This window comes from Ovis canadensis, chromosome 6 (assembly GCF_042477335.2).
Source record: "Ovis canadensis isolate MfBH-ARS-UI-01 breed Bighorn chromosome 6, ARS-UI_OviCan_v2, whole genome shotgun sequence".
NCBI classification, from domain to species: Eukaryota; Metazoa; Chordata; class Mammalia; order Artiodactyla; family Bovidae; genus Ovis; species Ovis canadensis.
The window spans coordinates 59646281-59672839 of NC_091250.1; the positions used below are offsets into that span (position 1 = coordinate 59646281).

The following is a 26559-nucleotide window of genomic DNA, read 5'->3' on the forward strand; positions in this document are numbered from 1 at the left end:
GAACTTTCTGTCTATTCTTTTAGTCATCTACATTTTCTAAGTTTCTAACCATAAACATAAATAATATTAAGACATCAAAACCTACAAATAAACAGCAAAAGATAGTTTCAAAAAGCGGCAGTAAGACCTCATGAAGTCTGCATTATCAACAGTTTTCAACAGGGAATCACAGAATTTGCAACTCTGAGTATGCTTGGGGATTATTTTGGCATGAGTCTAAATGAAAAATCCAAACCTTATTGTTACTACATCATACCCATGCAGCGGGTAGCCAGAGGCAACTCCAATTCCTGTTAAACAGTAGGAAGGGTTCTTACTAGAGACGGCTCTTCTGCCTCCTGAGGCGGAGGGGTGCCGTCAGGCATGGAGGAAGGACTAGCCTCATTCTCGGTGGTCACATCTCCATCTGTCAGCGCATCAAATGAGGGCAATCCGTCTTCATCCACAGGGAGACTGTCCAGTGTCTCTGTGAGGACCGCTAGCAAGTTTGCCTCATTCTCTTCATCTATCTTCTGCAAAAACAGTAAAACAGAGGAAGACATGAGTGAGTTGACCCTGGGAGATGAGTAATCTATTAATCAGCATAGACTGAATACGTTTAACCAAATGAGTACATGATACACGAAATTCGGAACATTTATCCCATAACACAAAAATCATGTCCTCCTCAAATTCCAAACTCCCTTTTGGTCTGAACCATACAATCAATTAATACCTCTACTGGACCAATCTCTGATTGTTGAGCTTTCTAATTTAGCTATTTGTTATGTCAGTATTAATAACGCGAAATGTGATTCTGTCTTGTTCAGTCATTTTTCTCGTATTTATGTCTTGTTTTCTTAACTAAAAGAGAAGATTTAGAGAACCTCAGGGCTTGAGAGCATTTTAACCATTATCTACCGCAGCTTCAGACAGTGCTTCGATAGTGTTTCAGCCTCCTGTATAGCATATGCATCAAAATGTTCAGATAATTCTCTGCTCAAACACTGCCCGAAACTGAAGTATACCAAGAGAAACTATACACTTTCATGATTTCATTTATAATTTCATCACTGAACACTCCACAGTCATTTATTTCTCTCCTTGACATCTTTCCCAGCTTTAGTCATAAATCTATAATTGCCTATTGGACATTTCTACCTGATAAAGAGGTTCCTTGTCTCAAAATTCAAACTAAGGACTTTTCTTGAAAAAAAAAAAAAAAAAAAAAAACTTGCTGTTTCTCTTGACTTTCTGGGTTTGTATAACATTTCTACAGATCCTTAACTCTGGAACTACCCTGAATCCTCTTTACCTGGCCAGGCACTAAGTAGGATCTTATTTGTAGCATATCTTAAACGTATTCATTTCTTAAGACCAAGGGTACTTTCTAGGGCAATGTTCCTTCCAACAGGGGCTCTTGCAAATATAAATTTAACTCAGTTTCCCACCTGCCACACTCATTCCCACCAACACATCCTTGGAAAGCTGATTTTCAGTTATTTATTGCACAAACATTTTTGAACACCTACTATATGTCAGAGTCATGCTAGGTGTTGGAGACACAAAGAGAAATAAGGCAAAACTCTGCCCCTTTGAGAACCCATCAATGGAAGGAAAGAACCTGTAAACAACATGTTTTAAAAGATAATATTTGTTTATTTCAGCACTCTGTAAAAAGAAAAAAAAAAAAAACCACCTCAAGATCTTCCAAACTAGAGCTTATATACCTTGTTGATAGGGCAATGTACTATATTCTTGTGTACCTGGGCAACCAATGCCAATGCTGGGCATACAATATAGTAAGTTATTGATTGCTTGCTGAGTAATTCACTGATCTGCATTTTTATGCCTAAAATATATATTGTGTAGACTACTTTCCCTTTCTTCTTTAAGCACTTCATGTCGTCCAATCTGACCTGCTTCTTAAGTCATTTTTTAAGTTTTGTACACTATGACATTAACAATATCAGCTCAATTATCCCACACAGATTCTATTACAAAATGCACCTAAGCTGCTGACATCTAATGAAGCCAGCAGTGCCCATACTTCCTTTCTCTCTAGCACTGAACTCCAGTTAATTGACCTGACAAAATTACAAGAATCACAGAATAGGACAGCTAATCAGAAAATCAAATTGTATTACTAGAGAAATTAGGCAGGCCTTTCTCACGTATACACTCTATTTTCATATAAAAATTGTTTTCCCTCATTACTGAGAAGTCTCCATCCAGGAGGAAAACTATGAACCTCTTTCTCTTTTGGATTCAAGAAGCCAAGAAGAGCAATATACGCTCTTCATGGCAGAGTTTATTCGGCATTTTTAACATTTGTTTCACTTTCCTTAATGCCCCTGGACTTGACATTGTGAGTTAAGTGGTTTGAGACACACAGGGTGGAGTGACAGTTCTATGAGTTTTTAGACTGTAGTGCAGGAGATAAATTTTAACCAGAAGGCGTGAAATGTAAACTTCAAAAAGGTACCATTTCCTTCCAAAAATTGATCAATTCTTTACAATCCAAATTGCTCAGTTGAGTAGAAAGACTTTATTGAGCACCCCCTTCACCCTCAACTCTTCTGGCCTCTGTCCATGCAAACTTATAATAATAAAGATCATGAAATAATCTGCCCCTATTTTCTTTGGGGGATCATAATCTGGTATCCAAAGATGCCAATCTCTCCCTTTTAATTTTAACATAAATTTCCTCATGTACCAGAAACCAAATTCAGGTTATTGAACTATTCTGAATAAAATTAATATTTGAATTAAATATATTGCTTAAAATCATCTCAAAATCATGAAATTTACATTAATATAAGTATCTCCATATTATCTAATAAATATAGTCTTTGAAAATGTCTCAAACATACCAGACATGCTTACACACACACACATACACACACATGCATACACACAACCACACACACACACACAGTTTAAATAAATAAGTTGGACATTTTTTCCAGATAACCCAGTTTCCAGAAAGGCTTATTTCATTGAAGTTCAAAAAGAACTTAGGCAAAAATAGTTAAGCATGTTTACCAATAAATGAGTAATTTTGTTTACTCCGATTTACATTTTGTGTTTAACTTCCCAGCAATACTACAAGCCCCTATTTGCTTTCAATCACATAATACAATAGCATCTTAGTTCTATCCCTAGTGTAAACAAACCATGATAATTCCAATCAAGTCAAAATGACAAAGAACACTTAACTAGTTTTCTCCAATTTCTTTAATAAGCCCAGGTGAATGTACACCAAATACAATGGCAGAAATACTGGAGCTTGATAATGTCATAATTAATTTACAAGACCTGATTAAACCACCAGCTATTTAAATTTTCCTCTCTTCTGAAACTACAATGGGAGGGAAGAGTTTGTGGAATGGAAGACTGGCATTGTGTGTGTGTGTGTGTGTGTGTGTGTGTGTGTGTGTGTGTGTTGAAGTATGTGAAGTGGGTAGGCTAGTCTTATATCAGTATGGAACAGTGGGACTGTAATCATTATAGTCAATGTCCATTAGAAATAATTATCAAACATTTTCATTTTCTTATCATCCTGTATATATGTGTTACTCAGAGAGGTGCTCTAAGACTGTTTTGATAGAGTTGTTCTTGAATTAGAAAGAAACGAATGCTATGATTTCAAATTGTTTTCTTTCACCAGAGCAGACTAGGAAGAAGGTTTAATGACACTTTTGTGTTGAAGCTCAACAGATATTTGTACATGTAAAGTTGAGTGGACATTATACCTTATTCTGACAATTTCAATTAGTTTGACATGAGTTTCAACAATTGAACACCCCAGAGAAGGCGATGCATTTGACAAAAAGAACTCTGTTAAACAATTAATGTTGCTTTCCATTATTGCTTCAGTATAGAGCTGCTTGGTGGCTCAGTGGTAAAGAATCTGCCTGCAATGATTCAATCTATAGATGCAGCCCACTCCAGTGTTCTTGCCTGGAGAATCGCATGGACAGAGGAGCCTGGTGGGCTACCGTCCATGGGCTCATGAAGAGTCGGACACAACTGAGGGACTAACACTTCCACTGTTTTTATAAAATATATATATATGTATTAGTTCCACATAACTGAAGGCAAGAAAAGCAAAGGGGAGAAAAAGAGCAGATCACCAACTGGGTGGTGATCTACAGTTGCACAAACAGCTCAGTCTCAGTGGGGGGCAGAAAGGCAGAAATGAAAATCGGAAATAGGCAAGTGTGAGGCAATCAAGTCACAACAGAGTCAGACATGACTGAGTGAGTAAGCACACACACCGCCACCCCCCGCCCAAATCTGAAACAATGCTGTGTCTAATAAATGATCGTTCAGAGCAGTCAATTAAGCCAGAAAATTCATTTCTTCTCTTTGGGATTGCGGGTCCCTATATGAATTGCACTAAGTGTGATATAATTCAAAAGGTACGGTTGAAGAAAGGTAAATTCTGCCCCCTTGCATGTCCCAAGTCACCTCAAGATTGAAACTTGGGATCCAGTATATAACATCTGGGCCTTTTTCTTTTGTGAACGGTTGGCAAAAGGATCTTTCAACCAGTTACACATGGTGGGGCAGACAATGCATTCAACTCACCCAACTGCACACAGAGTGAATAAATCCACTAAATTAAGGAGGAGATGAGGGACTCTGAGATCCTGACACCTGAAGGGAGAAACACAGAGTGAAAACTGCATGAGGTATCCTGAATATTTTTAATGCAGGCTATTTTGGAAGGACCATGCCCTGCTTAGGATAGTAATTTTTTCCACATCTTGTAGAATTGCAATTACACTCTGCGTCCCCAGATTCTCACACTTGCTTGATCTCTGTTTGATAAAAATAGTTTAATAGCCATTTAATCACAGCTTCATTATCTTAACACTCTTAATGCGAATTAGGCCAGGAGAATTCACTCTTCCTTATTATTCCAATCATCAATAAGAAGGAAACAGTGGTGTCTTCTTATCATTCACTAATCAGTTTCAGTTCCCTAGGCACTACTGTTTACTCCAAGATCAATCTGTATGAAAGGTCACTTAACCTCTCTGAGCCTCCACTTTTTTACTATATAAAATTTTGGGTTATTATCTGCCAAATTCCTATGACAGAATTTTCTGCACTCATGAGTAATAAGGAGAAAAAAACACAAACAGTTGATAGAGGTCTTAGAATTCTTAAAGAAGGTGCTCAATAAACATCTCTGGTGTATATGCCCATCATCTTGATTAGCCATATTTGAACTCCATTCTTTGAGCACGATCTACAGCCGAATTTCAGCACTGGGCCAGCTTCCTCCCAAATTCCCAGCAAGCTTTAGGCTTCCTTCCTGCCCCATACTGCTGATTTGGAAGCAGCTAATGAAGACAAAATTAACTCCTACTTTAAGTGAGGCCTAATTAAGAAGGGAAATCGGCTAGAGTAACATCTGGTAATGTGTTCTGAAGCCAAATATAAATGACATTTTTGGATTATCCACTATTTTGGATTATTGGTTCCACTAGACACTACCAGGAGTTGAAATAATTACATAAGAAAGTGAATTTTATGATAGATTCAGGGGCTTAAATAAGGAATACAACTGACCATCGGAGTCCCCTTCCTGAATTACCACACATAAAGTTCTGTACTTCTGTTTCATGCACAAAAAGACAAAACATTTGCATGTAACAAAGTCAGTTTTGGGGTATAAAGTTTGATTCAAGATTTGCAAGAAGCTGAATTCAAAATAAAGAAAAAAATTTTTCTGAAATAAAAAATAACAATTCAGATTAACCCCCTGAAATAGAATTTGAAGTTTTCAATTTTTTAAAAGACCACTTTACACTGGACAGATCGCACTTCACTAATTGTTTATTGCACATGTCTGCTCTGAGTGGTCTGAGTCTTTGCTAAAAAGGTTGTTAAATCCCACTTTTTTTTGGCTTCATTCATTTTTTTTTTTAATAAGGATAATTGCATTAGAGTATTGTGTTGATTTCTACCACACATTAATATGATTCAGCCATAGGGAAAACCCACTTTCAAACAATTCTTTTTTCTCTTTCTCTCCTCGAATGCTCTACCTTCCATGGTGATTTTTCTTGCTTCTTTTACACCCAGGCATGGGTACTAACAGCATGTCTGCCCACCTTCTCACACTCCAAATTGGGCAGAATCCCCACATGGCACTTCTTATAGGTTGCTAACTGCTACCCTGTTGGATAGGAAGAGCCTCTAAAATAATCCACTTGATTTGGTTTAGCATACAGAATAAAGGGCTTTGAAAATGGGATGGTCACTTGAAGGCAAGAAAAAAAAAAAACACCTTAATCTCAAGTGTATATGTCTAACAGAAATATAATCAAGACAGTAAAGACCATCTTACATCACATCACATATTTCTTATAAAAAATAACACTGAATCTGTTCATTTCTTAAAAATGTCCTGTGCCCGAGAGTTAGCTTCTTCCTCTACTTTATTACCAGGAGAGATACAATGAGTACATTAGGTGCCAATGTGTTTTCCCTGTCAGATGCTAGAGTTGCTGGTTGAATGGTAATAGTAGCTAATAGAAAGAACACAAATTTTAATTTCACTGTCAGGGCAACTCCCCATGGACCTACAGGTTACTTAAAATAGTGTGTCTGTAAATGTGTTTATACACACCACACCCCCAAATCATAGAAGTTTGCATCTCAAAGACATAGTTACAACACAATCTATGTGTACATGCATCTCAACCACTTGCGTGCATTCTACATATTCAACTGTTGACTGAAAGTGTATACTCAAGGCTTGTATTCTTCCTACAAGTTAGACACTCTAACTAAAGAAAGCAATGAACAAAAATTGAAGTTAATTCCTATAAAAATAAAATAAGAATCAAGCTGAAATAAATACAAGCAAAACTGAAGGATTCCTTCCATAGACATATTTACACCTGTGGGAGTCCATTTAATTCCTGCTAATACTTACACTTCTATTTAAGCAGGCATAAAATGTAGGTTGACATCTGTACTTAGGCTTTATCTAACATTAGCTTATATCACATACTCATGAGTTAATAAGCATATCCTGAGCATATGGAGTTCATTATTCTGAAGAGGTCACATGAGCCAAAAGTGTAAATACAGAAGTTCAAGAGAAAGGCCTAAGAAAATCCTGTTTGATGCACTCAAAATGAGCTGATTACAGATTGGGTGGGGAGGGGGTGTTTCATGTCTATTTGTCACAGTATAAAGAAGCAGCAGCTGGGTGGTGCCATTGAGCAGGAGGTCTAATCGATTGAAAAAGAGCTGCTAAGGCATTCCATTTGTCCTCAAACTTAAACCAATAGAGAAACTGGGCAGATTGAAAAGAACACCAGATTAGAAGTCATAAGAATGGATTCCAGTCCCACTGTACTCTTAGTGACTCTGGCTACCCTGCACATGCTGCTGCTGCTGCTAAGTCACTTCAGTCGTGTCCGACTCTGTGCGACCCCATAGACAGCAGCCCTCCAGGCTCCCCCGTCCCTGGGATTCTCCAGGCAAGAACACTGGAGTGGGCTGCACATGCTAGTTCCTGTTTTTACCCTTGCCACTGCCACTCCATGCCAATAGTCCATTCTCAACCCAGAAGATAGTGATCCTAATAAAACCTAAGTCTTCTCTTGCTCCAGTTTTGACCAAGCCCTCCAAGGCTTCTCACGACTCTAAGAAAGAGTTGAAGTTCTGAGAGTGACTTACTAGCCTAGAACCACCATATAATTTATCATATAAGCCAGAACACTTTTGAGAGTGAGTGGGTGCCATCAACAACCAATCACCAGACTCCTGCAGGCTAACTAAGATGCATGGTTGGTTACCCTAGATTAGATCTACATCATCTGACACTCTCAATACCCCTCATCTATCAGGCTGACTCCTTTCCAAACACTCTGAATTCCTTGCTTAGACCACAAAAATGCCAGGCATTTCCTTGCCAAAAGGCTCTGCATCTGCCATTTTCCCTTTCTAGAAGGCTCTTCTGCCAGATGGCCACATGGCTAGGTCCCCTTTATCCCCTTGCTGCTGCTGCTGCTGCTAAGTCGCTTTAGTCGTGTCCAACTCTGTGCGACCCCATGGACGGCAGCCCACTAGGCTCTGCTGTCCCTGGGATTCTCCAGGCAAGAACACTGGAGTGGGTTGCCATTTCCTTCTCCAATGCATGAAAGTGAAAAGTGAAAGTGAAGTTGCTCAGTAGTGCCCGACTCTTAGTGACCCCATGGACTGCAGCCCACCAGGCTCCTCCGTCCATGGGATTCTCCAGGCAAGAGTACTGGAGTGGGGTGCCATCTCCCTCTCCTTTATCCCCTTAATTATACTCAAATGTCACCCTCCCAACTAGTCCAAACACATTCTATCCACCTCCCCATTTTTTTAATTGAAACTTACTTCTATAACTCAATATATATTTTAATAACTACTCTTTATGGTCTATTTAAAATAGAAGCCTTGAAAGGTCTATCTGATTGCAACTGACATGTGGCATATAGTAGATGCTTAATAAAAATGAAATGAGTAACAACTAAAAAACTCTAACCAGTCCTAAGACTATAATGTGACTTTTTATCCTCCTTTTGTTTTGCATTGTTGTATCCTCTATAATTCCTACCTCTTTTCATCCCCAGAATATTTCTTATTAATACTGCTTATCTAAGTCTTTATTTAAAATCAGGTTCCATTTCTATCTCACGCATTTTTTATAGATCCATATTTTGTAAAGGAAAGGGTTGAGATGGGTCTTGAAATGTAGAAATTTACTCTCACCAATTCTGGTGTTTGGAAAGATACTGGAATGCATTATTAAGCAATTAATCTGTACATATCTAAAAAGATGCAAGAGAAAAATCATGCCAGCCCAACTATCTATTCATGCAGGAAGCATCAGGCTCACTAATCAGAAGAAAACAGATAATATAATCTATCTGGATGACAGTGAGTTTCTTTATTCTATACCTTAAAACATACACATCTGGGAATATACATTTAACCAGAGGGTTTTTCAAACTGTGTTCCACAGAACCCTTGATATGCATACAGTTACTACAAGAATTGATTGTAAATATCATAGTGTATGATATATTCTACATAATTTATTTCATATGCAAATATAACTGATTCGCTTTCAGAAAGCAATGTGCACACTCAACTGTGCTATTTATCTTATCATAAACACAGTGAAGACCACCACTGACTTAACCTGCCAAGTTGAATCATTTGGTGTTGGTCTCAAGATTTAAAAATATCTTCAGATGTGCATGTGAGCACAAATACAAAACCTTTACAAATACTCCTTTCTGTGAAGTAGGGTTTTCTCAATCCTCATCAATCAAAAAAAATGTACAAAATAATCAGTTGACAAGATTGCTGTAAGAGCCTTATCTTCTACCCCAACTTCACTTCTTAATGTTCATTTAAATAGTGTCAAAAATATTATGACATATACATGTTATTTTGATTTAAAAAAAAATAGTAAACACCACCGACCTTTACTGAGTGCTTTCCATGTGCCTGGGGCTGAGTTAATTTTTTTATGCTTATTATTTCATTTAAATCAATATTAACCCTATTAGTAGCCCAACGCTCACATGACTAATGAGAAGCAGACATGTACGTCAAACCAGATATATCTGATAAAAGCTTGTTCTCCCTCTCTTCTTTATACATTGGAATTTTATGGAAGAAATTATTAGAACAAAAATGAACATGGGCATGGGCTAATCTAATCTATACTCACATTAGGGGATATAAAATGAGTTGAAAAGACATATCAGTTAATTATCAACAGTTAAGAACTAAGATGAAGAAATGCAGCTACATCCCATGAAGCAGAGTGGCCTTCCATGCAGAAAGAGGTTTTGCTGTGATTGCTTCTTACTATCTATTGCTCAGCCAACGTTACTATCTTTTGTCCTACTGGGTGCGATTTGCTCTTCTGTTAGAATGATCTCCCCTTTACCCTTCATTTCTTTCATATCTCTGTTTCCCACCTCAAAGCCTATTATAAATGGTCCCTCTTTCAGTTAAGTTCAGTACAGTTGCTCAGTCGTGTCTGACTCTTTGCAACCCCATGGATCACAGCACTCCAGGCCTCCCTGTCCATCACCAACTCCTAGAGTTTACCCAAACTCATGTCCATTGAGTTGGTGATGCCATCCAACCATCTCATCCTCTGTCATCCCCTTCTCCTTCTGCCTTCAGTCTTTCCCAGCATCAGTGTCTCTGCAAATGAGTCAGCTCTTCGCATCAGGTGGCCAAAGTATTGGAGTTTCAGCTTCAACATCAGTCCTTTCAGTGAACACTCAGGACTGATCTCCTTTAGGATGGACTGGTTGGATCTCCTTGCAGTCCAAGGGACTCTCAAGAGTCTTCTTCAACACCACAGTTCAAAAGCATCAATTCTTTGGTGCTCAGCTTTCTTATAGTCCAACTCTCACATCCATACATGACTACTGGCAAAACCGTAGCTTTGACTAGGTGGACCTTTGTTAGCAAAGTAATGTCTCTGCTTTTTAATATGCTGTCTAGGTTGGTCATAACTTTCCTTCCAAGAAGTAAGTGTCTTTTAATTTCATGGCTACAGTCACCATCTGCAGTGATTTTGGAGCCCAAAAAGTCAAGTCAGCCACTGTTTCCACTGTTTCCCCACCTATTTCCCATGAAGTGATGGGACCAGATGCCATGATCTTAGTTTTCTGAATGTTGAGTTTTAAGCCAACTTTTTCGCTCTCCTTTCACTTTCATCAAGAGACTCTTCAGTTCTTCTTCATTTTCTGTCCCTCTTTAATAAAAAGTTTTTCAGCAATTCCAACTGATACTGGTATATTCAAGCCTTTATAAAAATAGGCTGGGTCACTGGATAGGAATACAGATTCCTGGATCCCATTAGATACCACCAAATCAAAATATCTAGATTAGAGTTTCCCAGCTTTGGCACTATTGGATCAGATCATTCTTTGCTCTAGGGGGCTGCCCTGTGTGTTGTAGGTTGTTTCACAGCTTCCCTGACCGCTATCTATTTGATGCCAGTAATGCTTCTCCAATTGTGACAACCAAAACTGTTACCAGATTTTGCCAAATATGTGCTGGGAGGTAAAACTTCCCCCAGTTGAGAACAATTTCCCTAAAGGAATCATCCAGGATTCTAAGTTTTGATAACCATCCCAAGTGATTCTGATAATCATGCAGTTTTGGGTACGTTGCTATTTTGTGCCTATTGAGAAGTGCATAAATCAAGTTATACTTTACAATTCTATGAATGCTAGATTTATCACTTCTTGCTAAGGTGCTTCAGTTGTGTCCAACTCTTTGTGACCCTGTGGACTGTAGCCCACAAGGCTCTGCTTTCCATGGGATTTTATAGGCAAGAATACCGGAGTGGGTTGCCACTTCCTCCTCCAGGGGATCCTCCCAACCCAGGGATGGAACCCAGGTCTCCTGTGTCTCCTGCATTGACAGGTGGATTCTTTATTACTAGCACCACCTGGGAAGCCCCAGATTTATAATTTCTAACACATGCAATTCTGGCAGCTTTTTAAAGTTATTAATAACATATTTTTAATTTATTCTATATGAATTCTTATTTCCAATATCTTACATTAATGTCCCTAGACATTTTACAGTCTATGCTTCCTTGTTGGTAACAGCTTATCGGTTATTTATGGCCTGAATTTCTTTTTCATTAATCCTATGGCACTGTACTCTTTTTATTGCCAATCACTCTCTTCTTTCTTCAGAATTTTCTGACCATCATCATCATAATAAAGTTCACTTTCATTTCGTCGTCTATTTGATTACATAGACTAGATGCCAAATGATTCTTGAGGATTCTCCTTTATATACTTTCACATAGTTCTTAAACATGGCTAGACTTCTTAAGATTTTTTCAAAATCAAAAGCACATTAAAGCCTTATAAGATTTGCATGTTCTTATGAAAGGGGCAGTGAGGCAAAATATACATTTTGATGTGAGACTGCCTGAGTTGGGATCCTAAATTCATCCTTATGTGGTATGTGACCTTCAGCAAATTACTTAACTTCTCTGTGTCTCGAATTTCATGTTAGAAAAGCATATTATAATAATAAACTTGCACTGTAAGGTTATTTTGAGATTCAGCTTTGTTAATCCATGCAAACTGTATAGAACAGTGCCTATTATGTAGAAAGGACTTATGTTTGTTATTGTTAATATTATCATTATTATTGTCCTCATGCACTAGATTGAGTTCAAAATAAATGAGATGAAGCATAAGCTTGTTGAAAATTAATACAGAGGGAACACTTAAAAGTTGACTTTGAGGTAGGGATAGGGTATAAACAAATGAAGGGGACAGGGAAGAACATTCTACTCAATAGACTGACATAACATAGAGATTTAAAATGTGACAGTGAAATTATTAAATACATGAATACTCAGAAATCCTTACAATTTTATAAAGGATATTGCCTACTTGTTACTTCTTAAGGCTGATATGTCTGAATTTACAGGCATCAGTTCAGTTCAGTCCAGTTCAGTCGCTCAGTTGTGTCTGACTCTTTGCGACCCCATGAATCGCAGCATGCCAGGCCTCCCTGTCCATTATCAACTCCCGGAGCTCACTCAGACTCATGTCCATCGAGTCTGTGATGCCATCCAGCCATCTCATCCTGGGTCGTCCCCTTCTCCTCCTGCCCCCAATCCCTCCCAGCATCACAGTCTTTTCCAATGAGTCAACTCTTCACATGAGGTGGCCAAAGTACTGGAGTTTCAGCTTTAGCATCATTCCTTCCAAAGAAATCCCAGGGCTGATCTCCTTCAGAATGGACTGGTTGGATCTCCTTGCAGTTCAAGGGACTCTCAAGAGTCTTCTCCAACACCACAGTTCAAAAGCATCAATTCTTCGTCACTCAGCCTTCTTCACAGTCCAACTCTCACATCCGTACATGACCACAGGAAAAACCATAGCCTTGACTAGACGGACCTTAGTCGGCAAAGTAATGTCTCTGCTTTTGAATATGCTATCTAGGTTGGTCATAACTTTCCTTCCAAGGAGTAAGCGTCTTTTAATTTCATGGCTGCAGTCACCATCTGCAGTGATTTTGGAGCCCCCAAAATGAAGTCTGACACTGTTTCCACTGTTTCCGCATCTATTTCCCATGAAGTGATGGGACCAGATGCCACGATCTTCGTTTTCTGAATGTTGAGCTTTAAACCACGGTTTGACATAATCCCTGGATGCTTGCATGTTCATTACATGAAGTGATCTCCTAAAATCTACCCCAAGCTGAACTTTGATATCTACACTGGACACACCCTCCACTCATGCACACACATGCAAAAATACCATATTTATATGCATGTTTACAAATATATTTTTTACTACTTATGCATATACTAAATGACTCCTACAGGCTATAATCTCTGTTCTAGGAACTTATATTTTAGTTTGGTAGAGAGAGGATGGCAGACCTTCCGAAGATTAGGTAGCCTATATATACATATATATTATATAAAAAGAACATGCAGTATATATACACAAAAAGTATATATGTACGTATATATATGGAGAGAATATATTCGGTTCATTTATATATATACATATATTATAAATGCATACATGGAAGGAGACAAAATATATACATATATTTATTATATATAAATACATAGGAGACAAAATATTTGGAGTATAAAGATAGACAGAGAAAGGAGTATAGAGATAGATAGATAGTACAAATGCATATATATATGTACCTTATCATGTGAAAGAGAGAGAAAGAGAAAGGATTTGAAGGAGCAAGCCATAATAGCTGAGAAAGAAATATTTTAGGCAAAGAACAGAGTAAGTACAAAGGTCCTGAGGTGCAAACTTACAGTGAGTGAGACAATTTTTTCACGGTTTACATATTGGTAGAAGGGGGAGGGAGGTAATATTGAAAATATTTAACAGACATTCCACATGAGCATCGATCAATCAGAACAGCAGTGCTAGGACTTCAGAAAGGAGTCCTACTCTAAACGACTCATAAAGTTTCATTGTTGTAAATTAGCAGATTATACTAACTCTGGCCATAAGCAATGTATTTTAGACTGACTGTAAGAAACACTTATAATAATTTTCAATTACAACTCCTAAATTTTAAGATGGTACATTTTCTGCCCCAAAGAAGTGCTTAGAAGGCACCATTACAGAGGCCAGTACTATTTGTTCCTAAAGACTTAGCACCGCGAGGTATGCGGGCAAACCACGCAGCTGCAGATGTCTCACACCTGGATCTATATGGCATATTAAGACTGGGGATGCCAAGACGCAGATGATGTCAAATGATCTGATTACTGCGATATTTTGGCAATAGCATTAAAAAGAGAGAAAATTGTCTCAAGGTGGTTGGAAGCTAATCAGCGGCAAGTCTGTCCTCTCTGTGGGGCCATCTAGGGTGAAGGAAATTAAAGTGAGGTTCCCAATAACCCTCTGTGTGGCTCATGGCCTGTCCCCAAGAGAATAGGAGCCACTTAGAGCCTGGGATTGGGCCTGAGACTCCTTGAGCACCTTTAATTCTCCATTAAAGTGCTCTGCACAGAGTAGTGGGTTGTCAATAAACACTTGCAGAATAGATATGATATGAGAAGTTCATCTTTTCAATGACTCTGAAGCTAAGTATTCTCCATGGCTTTGGGTTTCCAAAGCATCTGAGTAAGTCTGCAATTTCCTAGGATTTAGAGTTTGAACTTCTAATGCCAGACTGAGTACAACACTTATGAAAAATCTTTAAATACTTTATACTGAATTCCTTCTAGATACAGAATCACTCATGATCATCAGTGATTTATACACACCATGTTGAGCATGCACAGTAGGGTAGCCTAAGACATCTGGTTAGACAAAGTGGTTAATAACACCGAAGGTAACATTTTCGAAAGTGACCTTGATAACGGGATTTTTAAAAGTATATGTGTCTTTAACAACATGGGAGATGACAAAAGAAGTGCAAACCAAACTGGATAAAAATTCAAGAGTTATAGAAAGGAGAAAACAAGTATTTAACGATAGCCTCACTTAATGACAGAACATAGTAACAGAAATACCAAACAGTAAGAGTTAAAGAGTCAACTCACTCAACCACATGATTCTGCAGATTAGAAGACTGACCCCCAAAGGGTTAAACAGACTTTCTCAAGGCCAATTAGTAACTGGTCTAAATCTATATTTGGTGGGGTGGGGGGGCCATGTTTTCCTTATTTTTTCTACTATACTATATCATTTCCCAGGAGAATTGGAGAAAATAATAGCAAAGAATCTTTTTTGTACACTTGACCTTTATTCTTTAGGCCTCAACATTGTTTGTTTAAAATACTGTAAATGGAAAGTTTCCAGTTCAGTCCTCCATGGAAACACTGGACTACAAATAAGTTCCATGTCTGGGATTTAAATAGATCAGAAGTTTCTTGGGAATAGGGATCATGATGTGTGTGTCAAACTGTCAGAAAATGTTAACAGATATTTATTGAGTATCTACTATGTGCCAGGTATTCTTGATGCTGAGAATATGAACAAAATAATTAAAAATGAACAAAGTAACTAAATGTCTCTACCCTCACAGAGCTTATTCTAGCAAGGGGATACAGATGATTAAAAACTGAAATTACTGTAAATTATAAAATAAACAATTGTGAGGAATGAAAGAATGGATACAGCAATAAGAACTCCACTTACTAGAGAAAAGTCAAATATTTTAAAAATTAATTTACAAAATAGGGCATGACATTTTCTTATAAAAGATTTTATACTGGGATAATGTAAAAATACTTAAACTGCTGAAAATATAAATCTTAGTACAAAAGCTTGCTGAAAGAAAAGTTTCTTACTGACTGTCTTCTACACAAAGCAAAAGATATCTGCTACTCTCAAATTTGGCTGTATATTAGAATCACAGGAGCTATATACATATATATGTTTGACCTCCCTTGCCCCTCACCAGAGCAATTAAATCAGTATCTTTGGAAGTAGGATTTAGTATTTTTTTCAAAAGCTCCTGTGGCTGGATTCTAACAGGAGACAGGACTTAATGGTAAAGCCTTTGTTATTGCTGTTCAGTCCTAAGTTGTATCTGACTCTTAGAGACCTCATGGACTGCAGCATGCCAAGCTTCCTTGTCCTTCACTATCTCCCGGAGTTTGCTTATACTCATGTCCATTGTGTGGATGATGCCATCCAACCATATCATCCTCTGTCACTCCCTTCTCCTCCTTCCCTCAATCTTTCCCAGTATCAGGGTCTTTTCCAATGAGTCGGCTTTTCGCATCAGGTGGCCAAAGTATTGGAGTTTCAGCTTCAGCCTCAGTCCTTCCAATGAATATTCAGGGTTGATTTCCTTTAGGATTGACTGGTTGGATCTCCTTGCAGTCCAAGGGACTCTCAAGAGTCTTCTCCAGCATCACAGTTCAAAAGCATCAATTCTTCGGCACTCAGCCTTCTTTACGGTGCAACTCTCATATCCATACATGACTACTGGAAAAACCATAGCTTTGACTAGATGGACCTTGGCGAGTAAAGTGATGTCTCTGCTTTTAAATATGCTATCTACGTTTTTTAAACTTTCCTTCCAAGGAACAAGCGTCTTTTAATTTCATGGCTGTAGTCACCATCTGCAGTTATTTTGGAGCCCAAGAAGATAAAATTTACCACTGTTTCCACTTTTTCCCCATCTATTTGCCATGAAGTGATGGGAATGAATGCCATGATCTTAGCTTTTTGAATTTTGAGTTTTAAGCCAGTTTTTTTTTTTTTTTTTACACTCCTCTTTCACATTCATCAGGAAGCTCTTTAGTTCCTCTTTACTTTCTGCCATTTGAGTGGTATCATTTGTATATCTGAGGTTGTTGATATTTCTCCTGGAAATCTTGATTCCAGCTTGTGCTTCATCCAGCCTGACATTTCGCATGATATACTCTGCATATAAGTTAAATAAGCTGGATGACAATATACAGCCTTGACATACTCCATTCAAAATTTCAAACTAGACATGTCCAGTTCTAATGGTTGCTTCTTGACCTGCATACAAGTTTCTCTGGGGACAAGTAATATGGTCTGGTATTCCCATCTCTAAGAATTTTCCAAAATTGGTTGTGATCCACATAGTTGAAGACTGTAGCATAGTCAAAGAGGCAGAAGTAGACTTTTTTTGGAATTCCCTTGCTTTTTCTATGATCCAATGGATGTTGGCGATTTGATCTCTGGTCCCTCTGCCTTTTCTAAGTTCAGCTTGTACATCTGGAAGTTCTTGGTTCACATACTGCTGAATCCTAGCTTGATGGATTTTGAGCATGACCTTGCTAGCATGTGAAATGAGTGCAATTGTACAGTAGTTTGAATATTCTTTCATATTGCCCTTCTTTGGGATTGGAATGAAACTGTCCTTTTCCAGGCCTATGACCACTGCCGAATTTTCCAAATTTGCTGACATATTGAGTGCAATATTTTAAGAGCATCATTTTAGGGTTTGAAATAATTCAGCTGGAATTCCATCACCTCCCCTAGCTTTGTTTGTAGTAATGCTTTCTAAGATCCACTTGATGTCACACTCTAGGATGTCTGAATCTAGATGAGTGACCACACCATTGTGGTTATCCACATCATTAAGACCACTTTTGTATAGTTCTTCTGTGTATTCTTGCCACTTCTTTTTTAATCTCTTCTGCTTCTGTTAAGTCTTTGTGCCCATCCTTGGATGAAACGTTCCCTTGGTATCTCCAGTATTCTTCAAGAGATCCTTAGTCTTTCCCATTCTATTGTTTCCGTCTATTTCTTTCATTGTTCATGTAAGAAGCCTTTTTTATTCCTACTTGCTATTATCTGGGACTGTGCATTCAGTTGGGTATATCTTTCTTTTTCTCATTTGCCTTTTGTTTCTCTTCTCTTTTCAGCTATTTATAGACCTCCTCAGACAACCACCTCACCTTTTTGCATTTATTTTCCCGTGGATGGTTTTGGTCACTGTCTTCTTACTGTGTTATAAACCTCTACCCGTAGTTCTTCAGGCACTCTGTCTACCAGATTTAATTCCTTGAATTTATTGGTCACCTCCACTATATAATCATAAGGATTTGATTTAGGCCATACCTGAATGGCCTAGTGGTTTTCCCTACTTTTTTCAATTAAGTCTGAATTTCGCAATAAGGAACTCATGATCTGAACCACAGTCAGTTTCAAATATTGTTTTTGCTGACTGCATAGAGCTTCTCCATCTTATATATAATCAATCTTATTTCAGTATGACTATCTGGTGATGTCCATTTGTAGAGTCATCTCTTGTGTTGTTCTCTTGACAAAACTGTTAGCTTTTGCCCTTTGAGAGAAGTGAAAATGCTTGCTATGATCTATATTTCACAGGCTTTTCCATATGTAGGCCAGTGTCCCTGAATTCCCACATGTTCCACATAATGTTGGAGAAGGCAATGGCACCCGACTCCAGTACTCTTGCCTGGAAAATCCCATGGACGGAGAAGCCTGGTGGGCTGCAGTCCATGGCATCGCTAAGAGTCGGACATGACTGAGCAACTTCACTTTCACGCATTGGAAAAGGAAATGGCAACCCACTCCAGTACTCTTGCCTGGAGAATCCCAGAGACGGGGGAGCCTGGTGGGCTGCCATTTATGGGGTCGCACAGAGTCGGACACGACTGAAGCAACTCAGCAGCAGCAGCAGCCACATAATGCGGTTTCATCTTCCTCCAGTGCATATCACATATGGCCCCTTTGCCCGGTCTGGCTTTCTTTCCTGGGTTCAGTTCTCACTTCAATTTTCCATGCAGTCTAGGAGTTGAAAGTTTCACCTTTAAACTCCTGGGTCAGTTCCTGTCAGTAACTCTCTGCAGTGCTCAACCTTTCTTTAGTATGCAGAAGACATCAGCTAGATCTCTTTGGCATATGGCAGGCAGGGACAACCACAGCCAAGAGCCTCTTTGCTATGACTGCTGTTGTCACACTGGATCATTTCTTTAAAAAATAGTAATCTGAGATCACATTAGAGTGGCTTCTGACCACAGGCTGGGCAAGCTACGAAAGTGTGGGTTTGAAGTAAAAAGGTGTTCAAGAGAGCACATACAGTGACATGCTGCTGCCGCCGCTGCTGCTAAGTCGCTTCAGTCGTGTCCGACTCTTGTGCGACCCCATAGACAGCAGCCCACCAGGCTCCCCTATCCCTGGGATTCTCCAGGCAAGAACACTGGAGTGTGTTGCCATTTCCTTCTCGAATGCATGAAAGTGAAAAGTGAAAGTGAAGTTGCTCAGTCGTGTCCGACTCCCAGTGACCCCATGGACTGCAGCCCACCAGGCTCCTCCGTCCATGGGATTTTCCAGGCAAGAATACTAGAGTGGGGTGCCATTGCCTTCTCCACAGTGACATGCTACATCCTTGCAAATGATGATACAGATGTATATCAGTAAAATAAGCCATACCCATTAAATACCATTAAGTCAATAAAGAAAGTTAGCCAGTGCCGCCTGTTCAGCCCATGATCTATGCATATATACTGGGAAACATCTGAAAGCATACACACCAAAAATTACAAGAAAGTGAGATTTCAGATGACTTTAATTCAATTTTTTTCTAATCTTTCTTTAATGATCACTTTTATATTTATAAAATAAATATATAAAATAAAAAACATGTACATTAACATGGTAAAGGGATAAGAGAAAAAAGCTTAGCGTGATTAAAGAATTAATCCAGATCATTCCAGGTCTACTCAGCTCTGTGACTCTGGCTTAAAATCTGCCTTCCTTAGACCTTAATTTTTTTCAACTCTAAAATGGCAGCAGTGAAATATGTTGCGTGTATCCCCTAAGGTTACCAGAAGCAGAAGCAACATAATACCTATTTGTTTTGAGGAAGAGTTGAGAAGCAATACACAAAAATGTAGTGCTACAAGTGCATGCATCTCAGATAAAATCATTCAAACAATATTTACTGAATTTGCATTATACTTCCTAGCCGAATACTTAAATTTAGTTCTTCCTCAAAACACCCCACAGTATCAAGGAGATACAGCAACTTGTATAAGAACAATGACAGAATTGGCTGAACTAGGACAAAAATATCATTTTAAAAAAGGATAGAGTCCTAGAAAATTTAAACCGGGGGTATCCAGGAAAAGGAAAGGTTATGGTGATGGAAGACTCTATGGCAAAGCCATGGAAAGGGATTGAGAAACCATTCTGACACCCTTGTTGCCCCAGCTGACATCAATGGTTATAGACAGACTTTCCAGGTCTGTTTGTTGGGATGATGTCAGTCCGCTGTAATCTGTTCAGGGGTGAAAGATCTGATGCTATCAGATAGGGTGTCCCTAGAGTAAATCCTTTCACTTCTGGACACAATATGAAAACATACAGCTTTAGCAATTGACAGGGAAATAGTTCTGAGCCATCACAGCATCAATTGTAGCTTACTTTGTCCCTGGCAGAGCATTCAGCAGTTCAATATTCCTGAAACATTAACCCAAGATCCCTCATTTTGCGTCTGTTCCTACTGATATCATGTCCCCTGTGAATATTTCCAAAGTAACAGTCAAAATCTTATGAGATTTGGCCTGAGAAGAATGGGGTTCAAGTTCTGATTCTGTCACAGACTAGCCAGTATACCTTAGAGAAGGTATTTGGGCCCTGTGACCTCAGTGCCATCAACTGTATGTAGATAGCTGCTTCACATCATTGGGGTAATGATTACATGAGATATTGGGCAGAAGGGCACTATAAAACACTCTCAAGTATTTCCTTCTATTTATCGAATAATGTTCCTTTTAAAAGGTCATTTCAAAATGTTACCCTGTCAATCAAAGAGCAAAACTTAAAAGAATATCCTAAGAAACCCCAAGTAATAAGAATTTAATTACCTAAGACGAGCCATTTCATAATCTTTACCTGTGATTAAGTACCCTTTCTAGCTGCTGTCTATGGGGTTGCACAGAGTCAGACACAACTGAAGCGACTTTGCAGCAGCAGCAGCTACTTATATAATAACTGTGTTTTGTAACTTATTAAAGATTATAGATATAGCCTTCAATTTGGAATACCTGAACTAGGACAAAAATATCATTTAAAAAATTAAGTACCACTGAGTCAAAGAAAATATAAACATCAGATATAGGAAAAGAAAAGGTTATGATGTTTAAAGATGATAAGGGGAAGAAAGAATTGATTCATCTTATCTAGATGGTGCTAGTGGTAAAGAACCTGCCTGCCAATGCAGGAGACATAAGAGATGCGGGTTCAATCCCTGGGTCAGGAAGATCCCCTAGAGATGGAAATGACAACCCACTCCAGTATTATTCTCTGGAGAACCTCATGGACAGAGGAGCGTGGCGTGCTACAATCCATGGGGTTGCAAATAGTTGAACACAACTGAAGCAACTTGGCATGCATGCATCTAAAGATAAGACTAGGCAAAATAGAGTCTTCAGGAAACAGAGCAGGCATTTTACTTTAATTTTTCATAAAGTCTTAAAAAAAGGAAAAAAGTCTCAATACATATTTAAGCATTTTGAAGTCTTTGGCCATGTTTTATGTGGCTTTATTCATTCATTCTTCTTTTTATTAATTTGTATATTTAGAAAATACTTCTTGAATGGCAAGTGTCTCAGGCACACAGCAGTGGCTCTAACAGACATCTCCTTGTCCTCATGTTTATGGCATCCCAGGTGCTCAGCAGTCATTGGTATAGAATCTAACACAATTACTTAAACAATAAATGAAGGAAGAAAAATTGACTAAGAATGAAAAAAATGAGAAAAAGAAAACTGAAAATCAAAGAAATTAGGAGGAGAATGGAATAATTCACAATTTTATCATCACTTTTAGTTAGAAATGAAACACTCTTCTCATATTACACACTTCATTTGGGCCGTGGGCTTTAGAAAATAATTACTGACTTTGAAATGTGAATTATTTCACATTTCACATTCACACAATTCTTTAACTGCTCTTTATTCTTAAACATTGCCAAGATTTTCTTTGGGAGCTACAGCTATAATAAAACAGAGGAGAAATAAGATTTTTCTTTGGGCTTCTGTGACAGTCATCAGAGCATTACTGCCATACAGGCCAAATAAATTCTAACCAAAGTCTACCAGGGAGCTAAAAAGTAAACTCTTGTTTTGGCAGGAACTATCTATTTCTGTAAAGTGCAAGTATGACCGCTCTAGAAACAGCTCTCTTTCTAGTAGATAATACAATGGCTTCATACTTTTTAATGATTACATATTTAATTTCGAAAGCAATAAGGCTGCTCTAAAACCAAACTTATTTTAAGATAAAAGGCAAGTGAAGAAAAATGTATAGGTGTATAAATAAAAGGGAATAGTAATCTTTGAGCTCTTGCTGTGTGCTAGAGATATTGTAACTGCTCTTTCCTTTTATCTGTAAATAATCCTATAAAAGAGCTATCATTTCACCATTTCACAGAAAAAGAGACTGAGGCTTAAAGAGGCTAAGAAACTTGCCTAAGCGTACATTGCAAATATGTGATGGAGTGGAAATTTGAACCCAGGCTCCCTCTCTCTTTAGTGTCCCTAATTTTTCTGGAGTATTTTTTAAGTTGCAGAATTCAAAATTCTTATATCTCTGTAGACGTGGATTTCAACTTAATTGTTAATTTTATTTTCAAGATCCCTTTGGGGGAGGGGGGGAAACACAGCTCACTGAATATTCTTCTAGAAAAAAAAGTCACATGTTTCATTGCTTCTAATAAGTTTTTGCAGCTCAGAAGTTTCCATTACATTCTGACAATTAAGTTGCTAATAAACTGAGGAACCACTAATTAACTTATCTATCTCACAGATTCAAGATCCAGCTAGCACCCTAGAACAAAATTTCCATCACTGGATTGAAAATCCCTCACATTTTGCAGTCCACTTAGTGATTAGATTTGCTCTGAGTAAGCTGCATACTGTTTGCGTACTTGATGTGAAGTTCTGACTGGGAACACACACCCACACGTTGTCACATTTTAGTGACAGTATGCCCTGCTGCTGTTGACTGTGTTATCAAAACCAATGATAAGATATTGTTATGCTGGGTCCAGTGGTTGTGGACCCAATCTAAAAAAATTTATGGTAATTGAAACCACAGAATCTTAGGAAATGCAGTCAATTTCATAGAGTATCAAAAGGTCACCCTATTCAATTTATACTTGAGGCTGAACACAATATTGAAAAAAACACACGAAAGCCAACGATCTTATCAGTTGTCCAGGATGTAACATCTACTGACTATATAAGGTAATTTACTGATTACTGAATAAATGCATTACCTGTGTGGAGCCCTGTGTCTAGCTCACCAAGTTCCTGTAAAGAGCTCTGTAAAAGTGTTACCAACTATGTCAACATTACCATACTAACTGCTCTGTTCAAGCTTCACCAACACAAACTTTTTGGTTCCATGTGCCGCTAGTAACACTAAAGGTTCTTGGAAATTCTGCTATCTGCTCAAATTTTGGCTGTACAATTTGCCTTGCAGGGGTCATTTAAGAACAAGAACATTAAAAAAAAAAAAAGAACAAGAACATTAAGTGTACTAAATCAAGTGCTTCTCAAACAATAACATGCATACACATTGCCAGATGATGTTGGTTAAATGCAGATTCTGATTCTGGGGATCAGTCTGAGATTCTGAATCTCTAATCACCTCTTGGATGCTACGATGCTGCTGGTCCATGGACCACAGTTTGAGTAGTAAGTCTCAAGTTTTCTTCGGCTCAGCACATTTTCTCAGCACATCATGCAAGGCAGAAAAATTCTGTTTATTATAGCTGCTGCTGCTGCTGCTAAGTCACTTTAGTCGTGTCCGACTCTGTGCGACCCCATAGACGGCAGCCCACCAGGCTCCCCCGTCCCTGGGATTCTCCAGGCAAGAACACTGGAGTGGGTTGCCATTTCCTTCTCCAATGCATGAAAGTGGAAAGTGAAAGTGAAGTTGCTCAGTCAGGTCCAACCTCAGTGACCCCATGGTCTGCAGCCTCCCAGGATCCTCCGTCCATGGGATTTTCCAGGCAAGAGTACTGGAGTGGGGTGCCATTGCCTTCTCCGTTATTAGAGCTAATCCCCACCAGAAAGGCACACTGCAATGTTTTGAATGAAAACTTAGATTTTTATACATTTCACTCATTCTAGTTCTGGTTCCAAACTGAAGATCTTTGGGCCAGATATAGCCTAGACATATGTTTTGTCTGGATAATGCAGCTTTTACCTACAGAAGGCTTTAAACTTTATTAAATTGGAAAATAATATTTACTAAACTCGAGAGTTCATCTGAAACTTTTGTTTTTCCAGAGAAGTCAAAAGATTTGAGGAGCAGTTGATCATTTTACACGAAAGAAGTGTGTTAGTTGCTCAGTCGTGTTTGACTCTTTGCGACCGCGTGGACCCACCAGGCTCTTCTGTCCATGGGATTCGGAATACTGGAGTTGGTTGCCATTTCCTTCTCTAGGAGATCTTCCCAACCCTTCCTGCATTGCAGGTGATTCTTTACTGCCTGAGCCACCAGGGAAGCCCCTTACTCAAAGGATGTCCTCACCAATTCTCCCCTCTCTCCCCTTACAGCTCTGACATTGAGTTTCCATGGCTTACTGTATTTCCCACTAGCATTAAAGTCTCTTTCTCCTCTGATCTTCCTTTTTTCCCTTTTTACTACCTACTCATTATGATATCTCATATAAAATGCTTTTCCCATTTTTCCCCCATAGAAATCCTAAGTATAGCTTAAGATCCTGTTTGATTTTTTTCCCATCTCATTAAATATTACTGAAGAACACCAACATGACTCTTTTAAAGTGTTATAGCACATCCTACTATACTTCAAGCTTATTGTGCAAAGCATAGTTTTTATCTTTTCATAAGCACATTTTTATCAGCCTTCATCTATGTAGTGAAATAGATAGATATAAGATGTATGACTCAGATAAGCATATGTGCATGCATTTGTATATCAATTACCCCAGCTTTTAACCAGAGTGTCACTTTCCTCAAGGGATTAACAATACACTGTGGAGTTTGCAGATTAACAAAATGACCAATAGTAAGTAATTACAAGCAAAATTATTTGCTAATTTTATTCTAGAGCTATGATATATCTTCTTTCACAGATTTTCCATGTTGTATAAGGGATTTGTAAAAATTTTGTTGTTGTTGTTTAAGCATTTAGCACTTAGGATATTGGTTTCCTATATTAGAAGAAGGTTTGGGTTAAAGAAAGCAAAGGCATAGTTAAAACTTTTACCTACTTAAAATGTAATAGCTTGATTACAGGTAAGTATAGAGAAAGGGGATCATCTTTAGAGGAAGACATGCTCTGAAATATCTCTTCAAATGGGGAGCATGAGAGAGTGTAAGAAAGATGGGTAAAACAGAAAATTCAGCAATAATGCAATATTTACATCAGAATGGTGATACCTTATATGTGACTCTAATACAATGGGCCAAAGAATTATTATTTATTGAAGAGATAAAAAGAAATACTTCCTAAGTTATATCTACTACATTGCCTCAGAAAAAAATGAGATACATTTTGAGGGGGGAAAGTATATGAGATGAATCTCAAATTGTCAGACATGTTTCCATATCATAGAAAAACCACTATCCTAGGTGAACCTGATGAACACTTAGCCACTGTGAATTTTCAGGGATGGAAATGAAGAGGGATTTCTTATGCTGTACCTGAAATAATCCCTGTCGCTTAGTCAAACTCCCCAGAATATTAAGGTAATGACTGCATTATATCCATTCAGGAGGATACCTCAAAACTTGATAAAATTATGAAAGCATTTGTAAAACTATTTGGTAAGTCAAATATTTCATTTTGGGGGGAGGAGCCCCTTCCATGAATGAGTCCTCATGCAGTAAAGCAGGAGAGAGCTGGAGAGGTCAGATAATGAAGGAGCTAAGGATACAAGAGCTGGCGTCAGACTACAAGGTCATGAGTCCTAACTCCAACATTCAGTAGGGCCCAGGACCTAGCGTGAGCTACTGAACTTCTCTATAACTCAAATCCGCATCTGTAGTAAAGACAATAGTAAAGTATCTGCCTCAAGGTTGTTGTAAAGATTAAATGAATTAAAACATATAAAGTGCTTAGAATACTTCTTGGCACATAGAGGCTTTCAAGAGTTAAATGTTTTATCTTTGTTATCCTTAATGAGTGAGTTTATAATCCAGTCAAGGAAGAGAGATGAGTGAGTGAGTGAGTGAAAGTTGCTCAATTATGTCCAACGTTTTGGGATCCCATGGACTGTAGCCCACCAGGCTCCTCTGTCCATGGAATTCTCTGGGCAAGAATAGTAGAGTGGGTAGCTGTTCCCTCCTTCAGGGGATATTCCCAATCCGGGGATTGAACCCAGGTCTTTCGCATTGCAGGTGGGTTCTTTATCATCTGAGCCACCGAGGAAGCCCAATATTTAAATGTTTTATATTTGTTATCCTGAATGAGTGAGTTTATAATCCAGGCAAGGAAGTGTGATGAGAACAATGGAAATGTAACTAATTCTACAAGGCCATGAAAGTTTGACATGTCAGATAAGCCCTTCAGAGACTGAGGGTTGGTTCTCAGAAGG

General features: G+C 38.4%; 1 protein-coding gene across 2 annotated transcripts in view; it reads right to left on the reverse strand.

The window, feature by feature from the left end:
• The window catches only part of PPARGC1A (PPARG coactivator 1 alpha), a 106419-nt gene that overhangs the window by 39642 nt on the left and 40218 nt on the right, over positions 1-26559 (reverse strand). For both annotated transcript variants that reach the window (XM_069593787.1, XM_069593788.1), the window contains exon 3: positions 318-512. In XM_069593787.1, coding sequence (XP_069449888.1) covers positions 318-512 — 195 coding nt within the window. The remainder of the gene's footprint in view (positions 1-317; positions 513-26559) is intronic.